Source organism: Dendrobates tinctorius, unplaced genomic scaffold (assembly GCF_039654945.1).
Source record: "Dendrobates tinctorius isolate UK_male_01 unplaced genomic scaffold, ASM3965494v1 ptg000015l, whole genome shotgun sequence".
Classification (NCBI taxonomy): Eukaryota; Metazoa; Chordata; class Amphibia; order Anura; family Dendrobatidae; genus Dendrobates; species Dendrobates tinctorius.
Genome location: NW_027361683.1, coordinates 52604064 through 52621215, shown reverse-complemented (window position 1 = coordinate 52621215; position 17152 = coordinate 52604064). Strand labels below are relative to the sequence as shown.

The following is a 17152-nucleotide window of genomic DNA, read 5'->3' as shown; positions in this document are numbered from 1 at the left end:
ATGGCGGATCCGCAACAAGAAAAAGCGGATCCGCCATTTTTAAATTTTGGCGGATTTAGACTGATGGCAAAAAACTGAAGTGTGAAAGAGGCCTAAGAGGTGTGCAGAGAGGAGCCGTGTGTATACGAAGTGTACGGAGTGGAGCCGTGTGTGTACAAATATTATGGAGCGGAGCTGCATGTGAACGAGGTGTACGGAGCGGAGCTGCGTGTGAACGAGGTGTATGGAGCGGAGCTGCGTGTGAACGAGGAGTATAGAGCGGAGCCGCGTGTGAACGAGGTGTATGGAGTGGAGATGTGTACGGAGCTGAGCCGTGTGCTTACGGAACGGAGCAGAGCTGTGTGTGTACAGGGTGTATGGAGTGGAGCCAGGTGTGTACGGGGCGTACGAAACAGAGCCCTGTGTGTACGAAGTGTACGGAGCTGAGCCTTGTGTGTACGGGGTGTATGGAGTGGAGCCGCATGTGTACAAGGTGTATGGAGCAGAGCTGCATGTATACGAGGTTTATGGAGTGGAGCCATGTGTGCACTGAGTGGAGCCGTGTGTGTGCGAGGTGTACGGAGCAGAGCCGTGTGTGTACGAGGCATACAAAGCGGAAGTGTGTGTATGAGGTGTGCGGAGCTGTGCGTGTACAAGGTGCATGGTGGGAAGCATTCATACCACCCAACCGTCCTGGATGCAGTGGGATAGTTCTTATTTTGCGAGTCTGCCCCACTGTCCCAGCCGGAAGCTTACTTTTCCCGCGGATACAGGAGTACACGGTGGAGCCCCAAGGAGCACTTAAAAATTCGCATGTGACGTTCCACCAGAAGTGACGTGCTAGAAGCTGACCGGAAATTAGGTAATTTTGGGAGGAGATTGTAACGGAACCATGGAGGCACTTCAGGGAATGCTTCAGATCCATCACCGTGTCCTCCTCTGACAGTGCGGACAGAGGGATCGCCATGGAATTGGGGATGATGGCTATGTGAGCGGATCATGATATGTCCTGCATCGGGAGGCTCAGGTCAGCACTACAATGGAAGCCATGCTGCTATAGTATCTTTATAGAATATTTTGCTCTGTTTTTTTCTCTCTGTTCCTTCTCTCTCTACGGTCTTTCTTTCTCCTCTTTCTAATCTTTCTCTGTTCTTTTCCTTTCCCTCTGTTCTTTCCCCTTTCTTTTTCTCTCTGTTATCTTTGTTTCCCCTTTCTTTGTTCCTTTCTTTCTGTTTTTTCTTTCCTCTCTTTCTCTGTTCTTTCTCTCTCTATCTCTGTTCTTTCTTTCCCCTCTTTTTTCTCACTTTATCTGTTCTTTTTCTATCCCCTCTTTCTTTCTCTCTGTTATTTCTTTCTTTTCCCTTTCTATTGCTAATCTTTCTCTGTTCTTTCTTTCTCTCCCTCTGTCACCTCTTTCCTTTTCTCTGTTCTTTCTTTCCTTTGTCCCTCTTTCCCTTCTTCAAAAGTTGGAAGGTTTGTCTCACATTAGCCCAAGTCACGCTGTATATAACATGGACCCTACTGTGTCTCCCGTTAATGACACTTGACACTGTGTTCGGGACCGTAGGGGGTCACTCGCACTATGTTTGTGCTATCCGAACAATTATCCCAGGTACACAGAAGCCCCGCACAGCGAGTCCTGGAATCCATCCGCCCTCTGAGAAGGAAACAGCCGAAAGTTCCCGGAAAGAACAGAGCGCGCAGTGTAAGGTGAATTGTGAAAGGCAGGATCGGCAGGGGGCGTAGCCAGGAGCTGCCGGGGGCGTAGCCAGGAGCTGCGGGTGTTTGGTCCACGGCCGCCTCAGTGTGTGCGAGCACTGACCATGGGTGCGTGTCTGGGAGTGTGCTCCCTCCTCAGCTGTGTAAGTAGCCTCCACCTTCCTCCTCATTCATGGCTTCTGTATGTGTGTGTGGGACACCTTCCCTTATCTGCGGGGTCGTGTTACAGGCGCTCTATACAAAGGAGTTGGCGAGTTCGTGTGTAGCCCAGGGCTGGGAGCTGGGTAATGGCTGCCGTGACCTGCCGCATTACAGATACTTCTATGTGTCCCTGGCCAGGTTGTGTTCACAAAGGACGGGTTTGTGGGGGTTCTCCAAACATACGTGGAGAGGCTGGTGAATGCTTAGGTAACACTACAACTGTTATCCCCCTTGTGGTCCCTACATGGGTCCCTGTGTATGTCCAGCCAGATCTTACTCCAGAGATGACAGCAGGTCGCCAGGGTTTGGAAGTTAGATGGCTTGGTTGGGTTAAGCAGGGATGGGACTATCACTCTAAGACCTCGTTCACACGTTCGTGCGTCGTATGTGTTCTGTCCGAGTGCTCTGAAAAAATCCACGGAGACATGGCCGTTTTTAATCTGAAATGCGGATTAGAATTGCCCATATGAGATTGAGTCTGTGAAAATTACAGACAGCACATGTGTGGCATCAGTGTGTAACCCATCTGGTGTCCGGGGTGGACGTAGGGGAGAAACTTTGTCATGTATTCTGATAGGTGAAAATCACGGACACCACACGGGTGGCATCAGTGTGTAACCCATCTGCTGTCGAGGGTGGACGTAGGGGAGAAACTTTGTCATGTATTCTGATAGGTGAAAATCACGGACAGCACACGGGTGGCATCAGTGTGTAACCCATCTGCTGCCCGGGGTGGACGTAGGGGAGAAGCTTTGTCATGTATTCTGATAGGTGAAAATCACGGACACCACACGGGTGGCATCAGTGTGTAACCCATCTGCTGTCGAGGGTGGATGTAGGGGAGAAACTTTGTCATGTATTCTGATAGGTGAAAATCACGGACAGCACACGGGTGGCATCAGTGTGTAACCCATCTGCTGCCCGGGGTGGACGTAGGGGAGAAGCTTTGTCATGTATTCTGATAGATGGAAATCACGGACAGCACACAGGTGGCATCGGTGTGTTACCCGTCTGCTGCCCGGGGTGGACGTAGGGGAGAAGCTTTGTCATGTATTCTGATAGATGGAAATCACGGACAGCACACAGGTGGCATCGGTGTGTAACCCGTCTGCTGTCCAGGGTGGACTTGGTGGAGAAGCTTTGTATTGTATTCTGATACGTGAAAATCACGGAAGCACAATGGTGACATCGGTGCGTAACCTGTCTGCTGCCCGGGGTGGACGTAGGGGAGAAGCTTTGTCATGTATTGTGATAGATGAAAATCACGGACAGCACACGGGTGGCATCGGTGTGTAACCTGTCTGCTGTCCAGGGTGGACGTATGGGAGAAGCTTTGTCATAAATATACTGATAGGTGAAAATCACGGACAGCACACGGGTGGCATCAGTGTGTAACCCGTTTGCTGTCCGGGATGGATGTAGGGGAGAAGCTTTGTAATTTTTTCTCATAGTTATAAATCCCTGATGAAAAACTGATAGTAAAAACTGACAGACGGACAAAACGCTAAAGACACTCAGATCCAGGCACTGATAAACAACAGTCTTGGGTTTTCCGTAGGAGAATAATCATGGACGTCTGAATCTGGCCTTATTGTGTGTTCGTTATCACTTCATCACAACGGGAGTAAGTCCTACAAATAAACAGATTGCTCGCATGACTGTTCTGTGCACTGAGCCCATCCGTAGGCTTATAAAAAGGGTGTGTGCTTCTGACATACCATTTTGGGGTGGTCATTGGCAGACCTTTTTTTCCCCACTGTATTTAAAAGCCGCTTAGACTACAGAATTCAATGCAGATAAACTTATATGGCACTTTACGATGTCTGGGACTCTTGTTAGTATGTATTGCTTTTCTGCATGGTGACAATTATACAGGATGTTGAGAAATTGCATTGCATAAACTGCATTTAATTATAGCCTTTGGTACATGTGAAGAAGAAAGCTATAGTCATGTACACTTAAATAGATACTATGCATATAGGAACATATCTGTCTTTACTGTGGAAATTTTGCCAACACCATTTAAACCAGCAACCCTCCGTCTAGATGTGATGACAGTAATAGTCATTTAATCATGTACTGGTGCTACCGGTCTGGTCTGGTACAACACATGTATATGTCTTCCCTGAGCTCAGTGCAGAGGTATGAGGTCACGGTTATAGGAAAGCGTAGTGCTCAAGCTCCCGAAAACAGCTTGGTAAGAATGCACTGCGTTCAGCAGCGGTCTCATGGCATCTATGTGGGGCTTCCATCTGAGTTCCTGAAAAAGGGATGCAAACGTGCTCCTGATGGAGCCATTCACTATTATTTATTATTTATCATAGCTCTGTTTATTCCAAGGCTCTTTATATGTGATACAATTATGCATTTCTTATTTAGCACTATCATATTCCACAGCAATTTACAGACATTATTGACACTGTCCCCCAATGGGGCTCACAATCTAAATTCCCTATCAGTATGTCTTTGGAGTGTGGAAGGAAACTGGAGGAATCCCAACAAGCAACTTGCAGATGTCCTTGTTGGGGTTTGAGTCCAGGACCCCAGCGCTACAAGGCTGACAATCTCACCACTGAGCCACCTTGCTGCCCTACAAAAGACACAGGCACTCAGTTCGCTCTTCTTTGTGGTGGTGTCCATTTTTTTTTCAGATAGAAAAGTCAACTAGTCGATTGGTATCAGTGTATCCTATGATCGATTTAAAAATATTAAGAAGAAAAAGTACCAATCTTTTACATCTCCTCATCCATAATGATCCTCACTATGATTTGATCATATTTTTATAAGACATTCATTCTGTCTCCCAAAGCTGTAGTAAACTTTCTTTAAAAAGTTGTATGTATCCCAAAATAGTACCATTGAAAATGTCAACTCGTGCAAAAAAGTAGGAAAAAACAGCCCTCACACAGCTCAATTGAAAGAAAAATAAGCTATGTAAAGTATAAGAGCTAAAGATATTTGGTATCCCTGTAATCGGACTGTACTGGAGTAGAAAGTTCAAGTGAACCTCTCAGCAGGATTTTGTTAAGTAAACTGCAGTCCTTGTCAAGTTGTCAGTGTTAAACTGATTAAAATGGTACCTTAGGTGAAGAAATTCTTCTTGTGGTTCTTGTGTAATTAGTGTTAGAAGTTTGCAGTTAATGATATGCCCGTACTGCAAGGCATGACTGTAGTTTGAGTCTTATCTTCCTGCTCTAAGCTAGAGAAACCTGCTCACAGGCTGCCCTGATGCACAAACAGTCTGTCTTTATAATGAGGAATATGTTTGTCCTCTGGAGCGGCCTGTGTATAGATCTTTACTTGGTTTATCTGGCCTAGAGCATGAAGATAAGACTCTGCCTACAGTCCCTCCCAAGGGCATGGGCCTCTCATTAATTGAAAATCTCTAACATGATAACACAAGAACCACGAGACCGATTTCTTCACTCCAGCAATCATTTTAATCAGTGTAACACTGCCAACCTGACAATGCCTGTAGTTTATTTAGCAAAATCCTACTGATTGGTTCACTTTAACAGGTTATGTAGACTGCACAGTGAGGATCACCAACATTCAAAACAAAAAAGAAATGTTAGATTGCTGTTTTCCCCCCAAAATAGTTAATAAAGAATAAATTGTAGTTGAAAAATAACAATTGTAGTTTTTGATAAGTTTTGTTAGGTTGAGTGTTCCTTTATACTCTTAGTTCCCATGATGCGTTTTTTACTTCATTTTGAAAAAAAAATGCAAGCAACCGACCGCATATACTCGAGTATAAGCCGACCCGAGTATACACTGACCCCCCCCCTAATTTTGCCACAAAAAACTGTGAAAACTTATTGACTCAAGTATAAGCCTAAAGTGGAAAATGCAGCAGCTACTGGTACATTTCAAAAATATACCAATAAAAGTAAAATTGAGACATCAGTAGGTTAAATGTTTTTGAATATCCGTATTGAATCAGAAGCCCCATATAATGCTCCATACAGTTCATGGATGGCCCCATAAGATGCTCCATACAAAATACTCCCCATATAATGCTGGACAAAGGTTAATAATGACCCCATAAGATGCTCCATAGAATAATATGCCCCATATTCTGCTCCATAAAGGTTATGGCCCCATAAGATGCTCCATAGATTATGCCCCATATGCAGCCCCATAAGATTCTCCTTAGATTATGGCCCCATTTGCTGCTCCATAAATGTTATGGCCCCATTTGCTGCTCCATAAATGTTATGGCCCCATTTGCTGCTCCATAAATGTTATGGCCCCATTTGCTGCTCCATAAATGTTATGGCCCCATTTGCTGCTCCATAAATGTTATGGCCCCATTTGCTGCTCCATAAATGTTATGGCCCCATTTGCTGCTCCATAAATGTTATGGCCCCATTTGCTGCTCCATAAATGTTATGGCCCCATTTGCTGCTCCATAAATGTTATGGCCCCATTTGCTGCTCCATAAATGTTATGGCCCCATTTGCTGCTCCATAAATGTTATGGCCCCATTTGCTGCTCCATAAATGTTATGGCCCCATTTGCTGCTCCATAAATGTTATGGCCCCATTTGCTGCTCCATAAATGTTATGGCCCCATTTGCTGCTCCATAAATGTTATGGCCCCATTTGCTGCTCCATAAATGTTATGGCCCCATTTGCTGCTCCATAAATGTTATGGCCCCATTTGCTGCTCCATAAATGTTATGGCCCCATTTGCTGCTCCATAAATGTTATGGCCCCATTTGCTGCTCCATAAATGTTATGGCCCCATTTGCTGCTCCATAAATGTTATGGCCCCATTTGCTGCTCCATAAATGTTATGGCCCCATTTGCTGCTCCATAAATGTTATGGCCCCATTTGCTGCTCCATAAATGTTATGGCCCCATTTGCTGCTCCATAAATGTTATGGCCCCATTTGCTGCTCCATAAATGTTATGGCCCCATTTGCTGCTCCATAAATGTTATGGCCCCATTTGCTGCTCCATAAATGTTATGGCCCCATTTGCTGCTCCATAAATGTTATGGCCCCATTTGCTGCTCCATAAATGTTATGGCCCCATTTGCTGCTCCATAAATGTTATGGCCCCATTTGCTGCTCCATAAATGTTATGGCCCCATTTGCTGCTCCATAAATGTTATGGCCCCATTTGCTGCTCCATAAATGTTATGGCCCCATTTGCTGCTCCATAAATGTTATGGCCCCATTTGCTGCTCCATAAATGTTATGGCCCCATTTGCTGCTCCATAAATGTTATGGCCCCATTTGCTGCTCCATAAATGTTATGGCCCCATTTGCTGCTCCATAAAGGTTATGGCCCCATTTGCTGCTCCATAAAGGTTATGGCCCCATTTGCTGCTCCATAAAGGTTATGGCCCCATTTGCTGCTCCATAAAGGTTATGGCCCCATTTGCTGCTCCATAAAGGTTATGGCCCCATTTGCTGCTCCATAAAGGTTATGGCCCCATTTGCTGCTCCATAAAGGTTATGGCCCCATTTGCTGCTCCATAAAGGTTATGGCCCCATTTGCTGCTCCATAAAGGTTATGGCCCCATTTGCTGCTCCATAAAGGTTATGGCCCCATTTGCTGCTCCATAAAGGTTATGGCCCCATATGCTGCTCCATAAAGGTTATGGCCCCATATGCTGCTCCATAAAGGTTATGGCCCCATATGCTGCTCCATAAAGGTTATGGCCCCATATGCTGCTCCATAAAGGTTATGGCCCCATAAGATGCTCCATGGAATAGGCCCCATATTCTGCTGCGAATAAAAAAAAATTACACTCACCTCTCGTCGCTGGGAGCCAGGTACCGGTGTCCTGAGCAGGCGGGAACACCGGCGCGCTATGGGGGACAGGTGCCGGTGTCACCGTTGGCTCAGGGCACCGGCTATATTCACCTGTCCCCGTTCCACCGCCGCTCTGTCTTCCAGGTCCTCTGTCAGTGACTGTTCAGGCACAGGGCGCACACTAACTACGTCATTGCACTCTCTGACCTGAACGTCACAGCCAGAGGACACGGAGGACAGAGCGCTGCGCGGCGGTGGAATTGGGACAGGTGAATATCGCATGGCTCACCCTGTTCTCCCTGTCATACTCACCCCCTCCTGACGTATCTCTGCAGCCCCTGCTTCTCCCACAGTCTCCAGGGCCGCAGCTCTTCCAGTGTTCAGCGGTCACGTGGTACTGCTCATTAAAGTCATGAATATGCGCATATTCATGACTTAAATGAGCGGTACCACCTGACCGCTGAACACAGGAGTTGGAGACCATGGGTGAAGCAGAGTCTGCAGAGACTGTGCCAGGAGGGCTAAGTATGATCTGACACCCGCGCTTCCCCGCCGACCCCCTGGTATATGACTGGAGTATAAGCCAAGAGGGGCACTTTCAGCCTTAAAAAATGGGCTGAAAATCTTGGCTTAGGCTAGTTTCACACTAACGTTTTTGAGCGCAGCGACGGCCTGCGCACGGCCGCCGCTAAGCCACGCCCCCTGCCACGCCTCCACCGGTAGCTTCGCCTACTGGCGCATGGCGCTGCATGCGCCCTGCGTCCCCTATCTATCAATGGGGGCGCAGGCCGTGTGCAGTATGCGTTTGGCGGCGCATGCGTTCTTTTGACGGTGCAACGACCAGCGCCAAACGCAACCTCCTGCAGTTTGGTTGCGCCGGCGCACCGTCAAAAAGGCGCATGCGCCGCCAAACGCATACTGCGCACGGCCTGCGCCCCCAGTGATAAAGATAGGGGACACAGGGCGCATGCAGCGTCATGCGCCAGTAGGCGGAGCTACCGACAGAGGCGCGGCAGGGGGCGGGGCTTAGCGGCGGCCGTGCGCAGGCTGTCGCTGCGCTCAAAAACGCTAGTGTGAAACTAGCCTTATACTAGAGTATATACGGTATTTTACTTAATCAGTGCAAAAATGCTGCCGAAAATCTGCAACATCAAAAACTCACCAAAAGCTCATCAATGGAACTTGGCCTTAAAAAGGCATGACTTCGCTAGATTCATACTGCTCAGACCATGGACAACATGGATCAGAGCCTAGTGGAACGATTACCACTTAGCGTTTTTTTTTTTTGCGTTTTCACGGCGTTTTTAAACGTGTGATTTTTGCCGCGAAAATGCAAAAAAAAAAAAAAAAGCATACCATGCAATCCTAGGGCATTCCACACATGCTGTGCTAATGCTGCGTTTTTTTCCGCGGCAGAATTGCATCGCGGAAAAATACACAGCATATTAATTCTTCACACATAGGAATGCATTGTTCCACTTATTTTGCATGTGGCTATGCCCACCATGCGAAAAGTAAGCGGAACATTTGCGGATGGTACCCACGGTCTGGAGGAGATGAGATTCTCCTCCAGGCCCTGGGTACCTTATCCCTGTTAAAAAAAAAAAAAAAAAAAAAAAAAAAAATTACAATAAAAAAAATCATGTTATTCTCACCTCCCGGCATCCCTCGCAGCTTCACCAGGCCTCAGCGATGCTCCCGGCAAGTCCCGTTCCCAGCAATGCCTTGCGACAATGACATTTGATGACGTTGTGGTCTCGTGATACCGTGACGTCATCAAAGGTCATTGTCGCAAGGCATCCCTGGGAACGGGACGGTATCGCGAGACCGCGACGTCATCAAAGGTCATTGTCGCAAGGCATCCCTGGGAATGGGACTTCCTGGGAGCATCGCGATGATCGGGTACGCTGCGCGGGACGCCAGAAGGTGAGAAAAACACGATTTTTTTTTTCTTCATTATTTTTACCGTTATATCTTTTTACTATTGATGCCGCATTGGCAGCCTCATAGTAAAAAGTTAGTCACACTTGTCAAACACTATGTTTGACGAATGTGACCAACCTGTCAATCAGTTTTGCAAGTGATGCTACAGATCGCTTGGAAACGCTAGTAGTTTTTCCACAGGAAATATGCGGGAATTTAAAATGCGGATTTCTCGCATATTTTGCGGGAATTCCACACATGTGCACATAGCCTAAGAGTTCAAAGGAACTCAGGGCTGTGGAGTTGAATTCGGAGCTGTGTCCATTTTGGTGGAGTCTGAGTTGGTATAAAATGGACCGCCTCCTAAAATATATAATTGGGTAAAGTATGTGCTGAATATTTTTTTCATACGAATTTGGGAGAGTTATGATGTGTCCTATTCCTGATCTAAGGATCTCTGCCTCTAGTCGAGATGAACCTGTGCTTGCACTTTATGTACATGCTCAGTAGCGACCAGTGCCGTGGGGTCGGAGGTTTGACTTCCCGATTCCACAGACCTAGAAACAAATGGAATAGTACAGTAGTTATTTTTCAACTACAATTTATTGATTATTAACTCTAACTGGGGTAAAAATAGCAATTCTACAGTTTTAAGTTTTGACTTTTGTGCTGCTCCTTGCACCCGCTGCGTTAGAGGCAAAGGAGGAATGATGGGAGAGGGAGACACCCGCTTGTCAATCGTTGTTTTTAACTTTTGGCATCTATGATGCTGATACAGTTGAATGCGTGATGGAGGGGGGGTGCTAACATTGGGCTCCCCTGACTCATGGGCCCCATAGCCGCTGCGTGCACCTAATACCAGGCCTTATACTATGTCAGAGAAGTGCATATGAATGATCAAGTACATTTAGGCTGTGTGCCCACATAAGCATTTTTTCAATTTTTTTAAGCATTTTTAACAACAAAAACGTTTAAAAGAAGCATCCCATTCATTTTAATGCATTTTGAACTTTTTGTGCATATTGATGGATTTTTTTCCGCGAAAAAAACGCTTCGCTGTAAAAAACGCAGTATGCTCATTAATTTTTCTGAAAAGTCTGCGTTTTTAGCTATTTTCTATGAGACTGGGGAAGCGCAAAAAACGCACGGAAAAAAACGCGAGTTTTCTGGGAAGGAGTCCGGTTTCCATGCAGAAATTTTCTGCATATGTGGGCACAAAACCTAAGGCTATGTGCCCACGCAAGCGTTTTTAAACGCTCAGGAAAAGGATCCCCTTCTCAGAAATCGCGCGTCTTTTTCCGAGCGTTTTTTGCGCGATTTTTGACGCGATTTTGACGCGTTTTTTGACACGCGATTTCTGGGAACATTGGGGAAGGCTAAAACCGCTCAGCAATGCGGAAATTAATGAGCATGCTGCGTTTTTAGCCGCTAAGCGATTCCTGAGCGGTTAAAAACGCATGCATTGGCACAGAAAGCCAAAAACGCATGCTAATTAATTTGATGCATCTTTTAAGCGTTTCTCTGCAGCGTCTGAGCCGGCTCAAACGCTGCGGGAACGCTTAACAAAACGCATCGTGTGCACACAGCCTTAAGGTCTCACCAGTGAGACTAAAATAAAAGAACTTAAAAAGTTAGTGTTTAAGACAAATATAACTAAATTATACATAGTAAAGCACAGCATTTTCCCCTTATCCAGTTTTATAGTATGTAAAAAAAAATGCCCAGAATTAGTATTTCCATGTTTGTAACGACCCCAGCTATAAACTGTCACGTTATTTAACTTGTACGGTAAACAGCTGGAATTACTATTTTTAATTAATCTGCCTTCCAAAAAGAAGAAAGCATTGTGATAAAAAAAATCACGTTCCCCCCCCCCCCCCAAATAGTACAATGAAAAACTCCTATTTTTCCCTCACATAACTCATTTTTCCATAAACAGAGTTATTTCTCTCAGAATATTGCAACAAAATTTTTTTTGCTAATTGTTTGTTTTTATTTTATTAAGGTACTGTCACACTTAGCCATGTACCAGCGATCCCGACCAGCGATATGACGCGGTCAGGATCGCTGGTACATCGCTAAGCGGTCGCTAGTGAGCTGCCACACAGGCAGATCTCACCAGCGACATCGCTGGGGTCGGGGGTCGCTACTTACCTGTCACACTAGGCGATCCTGCGTCCTCCCGCCCGGCTCCACGCGTTGCTCGTCACAGCAGGAAGCTGACGACGAGAAACAGTCCAGGAAGTTCTCGCGCGATCAGCGATAACCAGCGGGGGAGCCGGTCGGAGGTAAGTATCAGACTTAGCGATATTGCTAGCGATATCGCTTAGTGTGACAGGCCCTTTACACAAAAGTGGGAAAACATAAAAAAAAACAAAAAAAAAAAAACTTTGCTATCGCCAAAATCGTACTGCCCCTGGAGAATAAAGTTAACATCGGTTTTAACACTGAATTGCTGGTTAAAAAAAATGATATCGCATCACCAAAAATAAGTTTTTCAATACATCTCAAAATGGTGAAATTAAAAAAAGTACCGTACTGCTTGTCCCACCAAAAAATTCCTTATATGACTGCAAATTAAAAACCTGTCAAAAGAACTAAGCAAATGAAAATTGCTGTTTCTTCAAGGCACAAAATCAAAGGGTTAAGGACGGCATTATACTGCTTCTCCCAGTTTTAGCTTAAAAAATAGTGGCATCAAACTGGGAGAGCTTTTTTGGGGCCCTTTTTACTTTCTAATAAAAGCTGTTGAGGGATTCTTTGAAATGTTTGTCACATACATCTCCTATTGTGTTACTGAGGATGAGCTGAAGAATTATTGTAATGCACTTTGCTGCTTTTTGTCTGTATTGTTTCCCTTCCTTCATTACTGAATGAGTTTGGTAACACACTTCCAGCACTGTTCACCACACCCAGAAACTAGGTTATTAGGATAAAACGGCCTGATTGATGAATCCACAAAGTGTTGGAAAGATTCCCGCACCACAGTCAGACTAGGTTCCTACATGAGCTTTTGGTGCCTTTTTGATGTTGCAGAATTTATGCATTCCTTATTTAACCCCTTAGTGACCAAGCTGTTTTTGACCTTAATGACCAGGCCAATTTTTACAATTCTGACCACTGTCCCTTTATGAGATAATAACTCTGGAACGCTTCCATGCATCCCGGTGATTCTGAGATTATTTTTTCATGACATATTGTACTTCATGATAGGGGTAAAATTTCTTTGATGAGACTTGCATTTATTTGTGGAAAAAAATGTAAATTTGGCAAAAATTTAGAAAATGTAGCAATTTTCAAACTGTTAGTTTTTATCCCCTTAAGGCTGCCTTTACACTTAGCGTGTTTTTGCGGCCCCATAGAAGTCTATGGGGCCGCAAAATGTGCCCGCAAACATTCCACAGTGTGCCGTATGGCCGTGAGGGCCGTATTTGTGGCCGTGATAAAAGATCGAGCTTGCTCAATCTTCTATACGGCGTACGGACACATCCCCCATTGTAAATCAATGGGGCCGCAAAAACAAACGGACGTTTGTTTATGCGGTGCACCGTGACTTCGAGTTTTGCTCCTGCACACTGCAGTACTTTGCTGTGTCCTTAACAGGGCAGATAATTACTCCTGCGCAGGAGCGCAATGCCAGGGAGCGATGAAGCAACAGGAGGGCGGCATCGTAATAAGATGGAAGGTGCTAGACCTGGACCTGCGACACCCATCGCACCTGACAGCTCCCCGATGAGTAAAATAAAAATTATTTTTCTTCTCTTTCAGCTCGGACGGGGGTTTTATCTACAGCATTGTAGAATGATGTAGATAAGCCCTCAAAGTCGGTGGCCGTATCTTATATCGGCCAAACTGCTGACAGGTTCCCTTTAATAGTTGACCACCAATTTCTCATTTTTCCAACAAAATTTATAAAACAATATTATTTTTTTATTTTTTTTTTTTAGGGACCACCTCACATTTGAAGTGACTTTGAGGGGCCCATATGACAGAAAATACCCAAAAGTTACACCATTCGAAAAACTGCACCCCTCAAGTTGCTTAAAACCACATTCACCAAGTTAATTTAACTTATTTCACAAAAATGTTACTTCAGATCAAAATTTTTTTTACTTTCCCAAGGCTAACAAGAGAAAGTGGACCTCAAAATTTGTTGTGCAATTTCTCCTGAGCATGCAGATACTCCATGTGTGGGGGGGGGGGAACCACCATTTGGGCACGCGGCAGGGCTTGGAAGGGAAGGAGCACCATTTGACTTTTTGAACGCAAAATTGGCTGGAATTGAGCGCGGACGCCATGTGGGGTTCATTTTTTTTTCACAATATTGTTATAGCCCCAAATTTCTCACTTTTGCCACGCCGAAACGTGGACCCTACAATTTCTTACCCCCTTTCTTACGAGCGTGTGATTCCTCACATGTAGTCAAAAAGTTCTGTTTGGACAAAGGCAGGAGCAATATTTAAATTTTGCAACACAAATTTGGCTGAAATATGGCAGGGCCCCTAGGATTCCAAAACAGCAGAAATGATCCCACATCTGACCCCATTTTAGAAACTACACCCTTCAGTGATTTTGTCCAGGGGTACATTGAGTATTTTGCACATGCAGGTACGACACAAAATTTGATAACTTCATATTGAAAAAATTAATTTTTTTTCACAAAAATCTTGCTTCAGCCCCATTTTCTAAGTTTTGCCAGAGATGACACCAAAACGTGAACCCCACAGTTTGTTACCCACTTTCTTACGACCTCAGCGATACCCCATATGTAGTCAAATAGTTTTGTTTGGACAATCGGCAGGGCTTGGAGCGGAATGGGCGCAATATGAATTTTGGAACACAAATTTAGCTTGATTTGGAATAGATTTTCATATTTCCAGAGCCTGTGTGGTTCAAGAGCAACATAAATTCCCCATAAATATTTTTTTTTGTAAATTATACCCTGTAATGTAATTACCTAGGGAGGTTTGATGCCACCATTTTGTATGCAGTTGATGTAAACACAAGTTTGAAAACTTAAAATTTGCATTTTTTCTACTGTCACTTTCATGAATCTTTTTTTTGTAGTTCAGAGGAACACACCTCAAATTTTATTGCACTAGTTTTTCAGGTGTTCAGAAACATATCCAATATGGCACTAATGTGAGTACTGGACATGGCTGTTAGTCCATGAGCCGGGCCAGATATCGGTACTACCCGGAGTGACTAATTCTCTTTGGTGTTTTTAGGTAGATGCATGTCTGTAGTTTGTTTTGATATGATAGCCCTTGCACATCAGTAGCTTAACCCCTTCAGGCCTATTTGTAACCAAATGCCTAGGCCATTTTTTGTAAATCTGACCTGTCACTTCATGCGGTAATAACTTTGGGATGCTATCACCTACCCACGCCATTCTGAGATTGTTTTCTCGTGACATATTGTACTTCATGGTAGTGCTAATTGTGAGTCAATAGATTTTACCTTTCTGCATAAAAAATTACAAAATACACGAAAATTTGGGAAAAATTCTTTATTTTTGAACTCTGAAATTCTCTACTTTTTACAAAAATGCTGATACCCCCCATAACAGTTATTAGTTTACATTCTCCACATGTCTACTTCACATTGGCATCATTTTGGAAATGAAATTTTATATTTTTCGGATGTGATAAGGCTCATAGTTTTATACGCAATTTTTAAAGTTTACGACTAAATTTCCAAAACCCATTTTTCCAAGGACCAAGTCAGTTCGGACGTCACTTTATGGGTCTTGTATAACAGAACCCACCCATACATTACCCCATTTTGCAAACTACACCCCTCAAGGTGTCCAAAACGGATTTTCAAAACTTTGTTAACCCCTTAGGTGTTGCACAGGAATTCAAGCAAAATGACAGTGAAATATCAAAATTTCAATTTTTTGGCAGATATTCCATTGTAAAACCAATTTTACCTGCAACCCAGCAAGGGTTAACAGCAAACCCAAACCCAAAATTGGTTACCCCAATTCCGCAGTTTATAGAAACACCCCACATGTACACGTAAACTAAATTATGGGCGCGCAAGAGGGCTCAGCACAGAAGGAGAGCTAGGCGGTTTTTGGGATAATAGATTACACTGGAAGAAATCCAGTGGGCCATGTCGTATTGGAGAGACCCTGAGGTACCCCCAGAGTGGAAACCCCCAAAAGGTTACCGCATTTTGGAAACTACACCCCCTAAGGAATGTTTTAGGGGGTATAGTAACCACTTTGACCCAACAAGCGCTCCATTGGAGTTTCATGCACTTGGTTGAGGAAATTGAAAAGTACGTTTTTTACCGAAAAATGTCGCTTTAGGCCCACATTTTTCATTTTGAAAAGGGGGACCAGGAAAAAGTACACCCCACTTTTTATTCCCCATTGTCTCCCGAACACGGCAATACCACAAGTGTTGTCTGAAACCACAGTATTGGCGCACGGCAGGCTTCGTAAGCGAAGCTGCGGCAAAATTCACTGTAAGAAATCTATGGGGCCATGTCACATTTGGAGACACACTGAGGTCCCGCACAGTGGAAACCCCAAAAAAGTGACCCCATTTTTGAAACTACACCCCCTAAGGAATGTTTTAGGAGGTACAGTAACCACTTTGCATCGGGAACCGGCTCCCGACCCGCGGCGATCGCCCGACATATGATCCGGGTACGATTCGCCGTACCGCTACGGCGGCCGGCGCAAAGGGGTTAATGGTATTTTTCACCTTTTGAATAGATCCTACCTATATTTCCAAAAAATAATGATTAAAGGTCGATTTAGGGGAAATGCCAAAATGTCAATACAATGCATGTAGTATTTGTAACAAAATTTAATCCAAGTTATGTAAATACACACTGAACATGTCATGGGCTTGTCCATACTAGTGTGTGTGTGTGTGTGTGTGTGTGTGTGTATGTATAATTATATAACGTTACTCCATAATATCTTCAACATCAGACTCTGAATCTGACTGTTGTTCTACTGGCTCGTCTTCAATACCCTTGTTCTGGCATGTCTGTAACCTGCACATGTCTGTGCACTTCAGGCCATTGCTGAGGCAAGTACACTGAGGAAGTTCGCATGACCGCACACACTTGCAGGACAGTAGCTGGATAATAGCTTCTGGTGCTGGTGCCCCTCGCATCCACTTGACAACAAGCTTTCCGTTATTATCTATCATCCAACCGCAGTCTGTTGGGTTTGCAACAAATGGCTGGCTCTGCAGACTTCTCCTCCAGATCGCAGCCTGGTAGTTTGCACGCAGTGCATGCATGAAAAGGCAGTCTTGGCAAGGAGGGAGTTGACTTGACTCTACCACTCCACGTCTGGCACAGAACAGCTGATACCGGAGCCTGTTTACCTCAGTTGTTTGGGTAGTTGGCAGGTACATGTGGCAGGTGATTTCCTGTAACTTCTCAAAGAGTTCGGGAGACACTTCCCATGAACGACCAACTTCCTGAAAGGCATCCTGGTATGTCTTGTTCATCTTCAACTGCTTGAGTGTCATCATCTTCCCACGGCCAGCGAATGCACTGACTGTGTCACAGCCTGTAAATGCATGCATACCAATCAA

At 44.7% G+C, this 17152-nt stretch overlaps 1 protein-coding gene across 3 annotated transcripts in view; it reads left to right on the top strand.

Moving 5' to 3' along the window:
- The first annotated feature begins 1682 nt into the window (after positions 1 to 1682).
- SERINC2 (serine incorporator 2) overlaps positions 1683 to 17152 on the top strand; it is a 237958-nt gene continuing 222488 nt past the window's right edge. The window contains exon 1 of one of the 3 annotated variants that reach the window (XM_073564241.1): positions 1683 to 1841. In XM_073564241.1, the coding sequence (XP_073420342.1) occupies positions 1803 to 1841 (39 nt within the window). In that variant the 5' untranslated portion in view covers positions 1683 to 1802. Of the gene's footprint in view, positions 1842 to 1964; positions 1983 to 17152 lie in introns of those variants that run through there. The other 2 variants (XM_073564251.1, XM_073564259.1) reach the window with 2 other exon arrangements.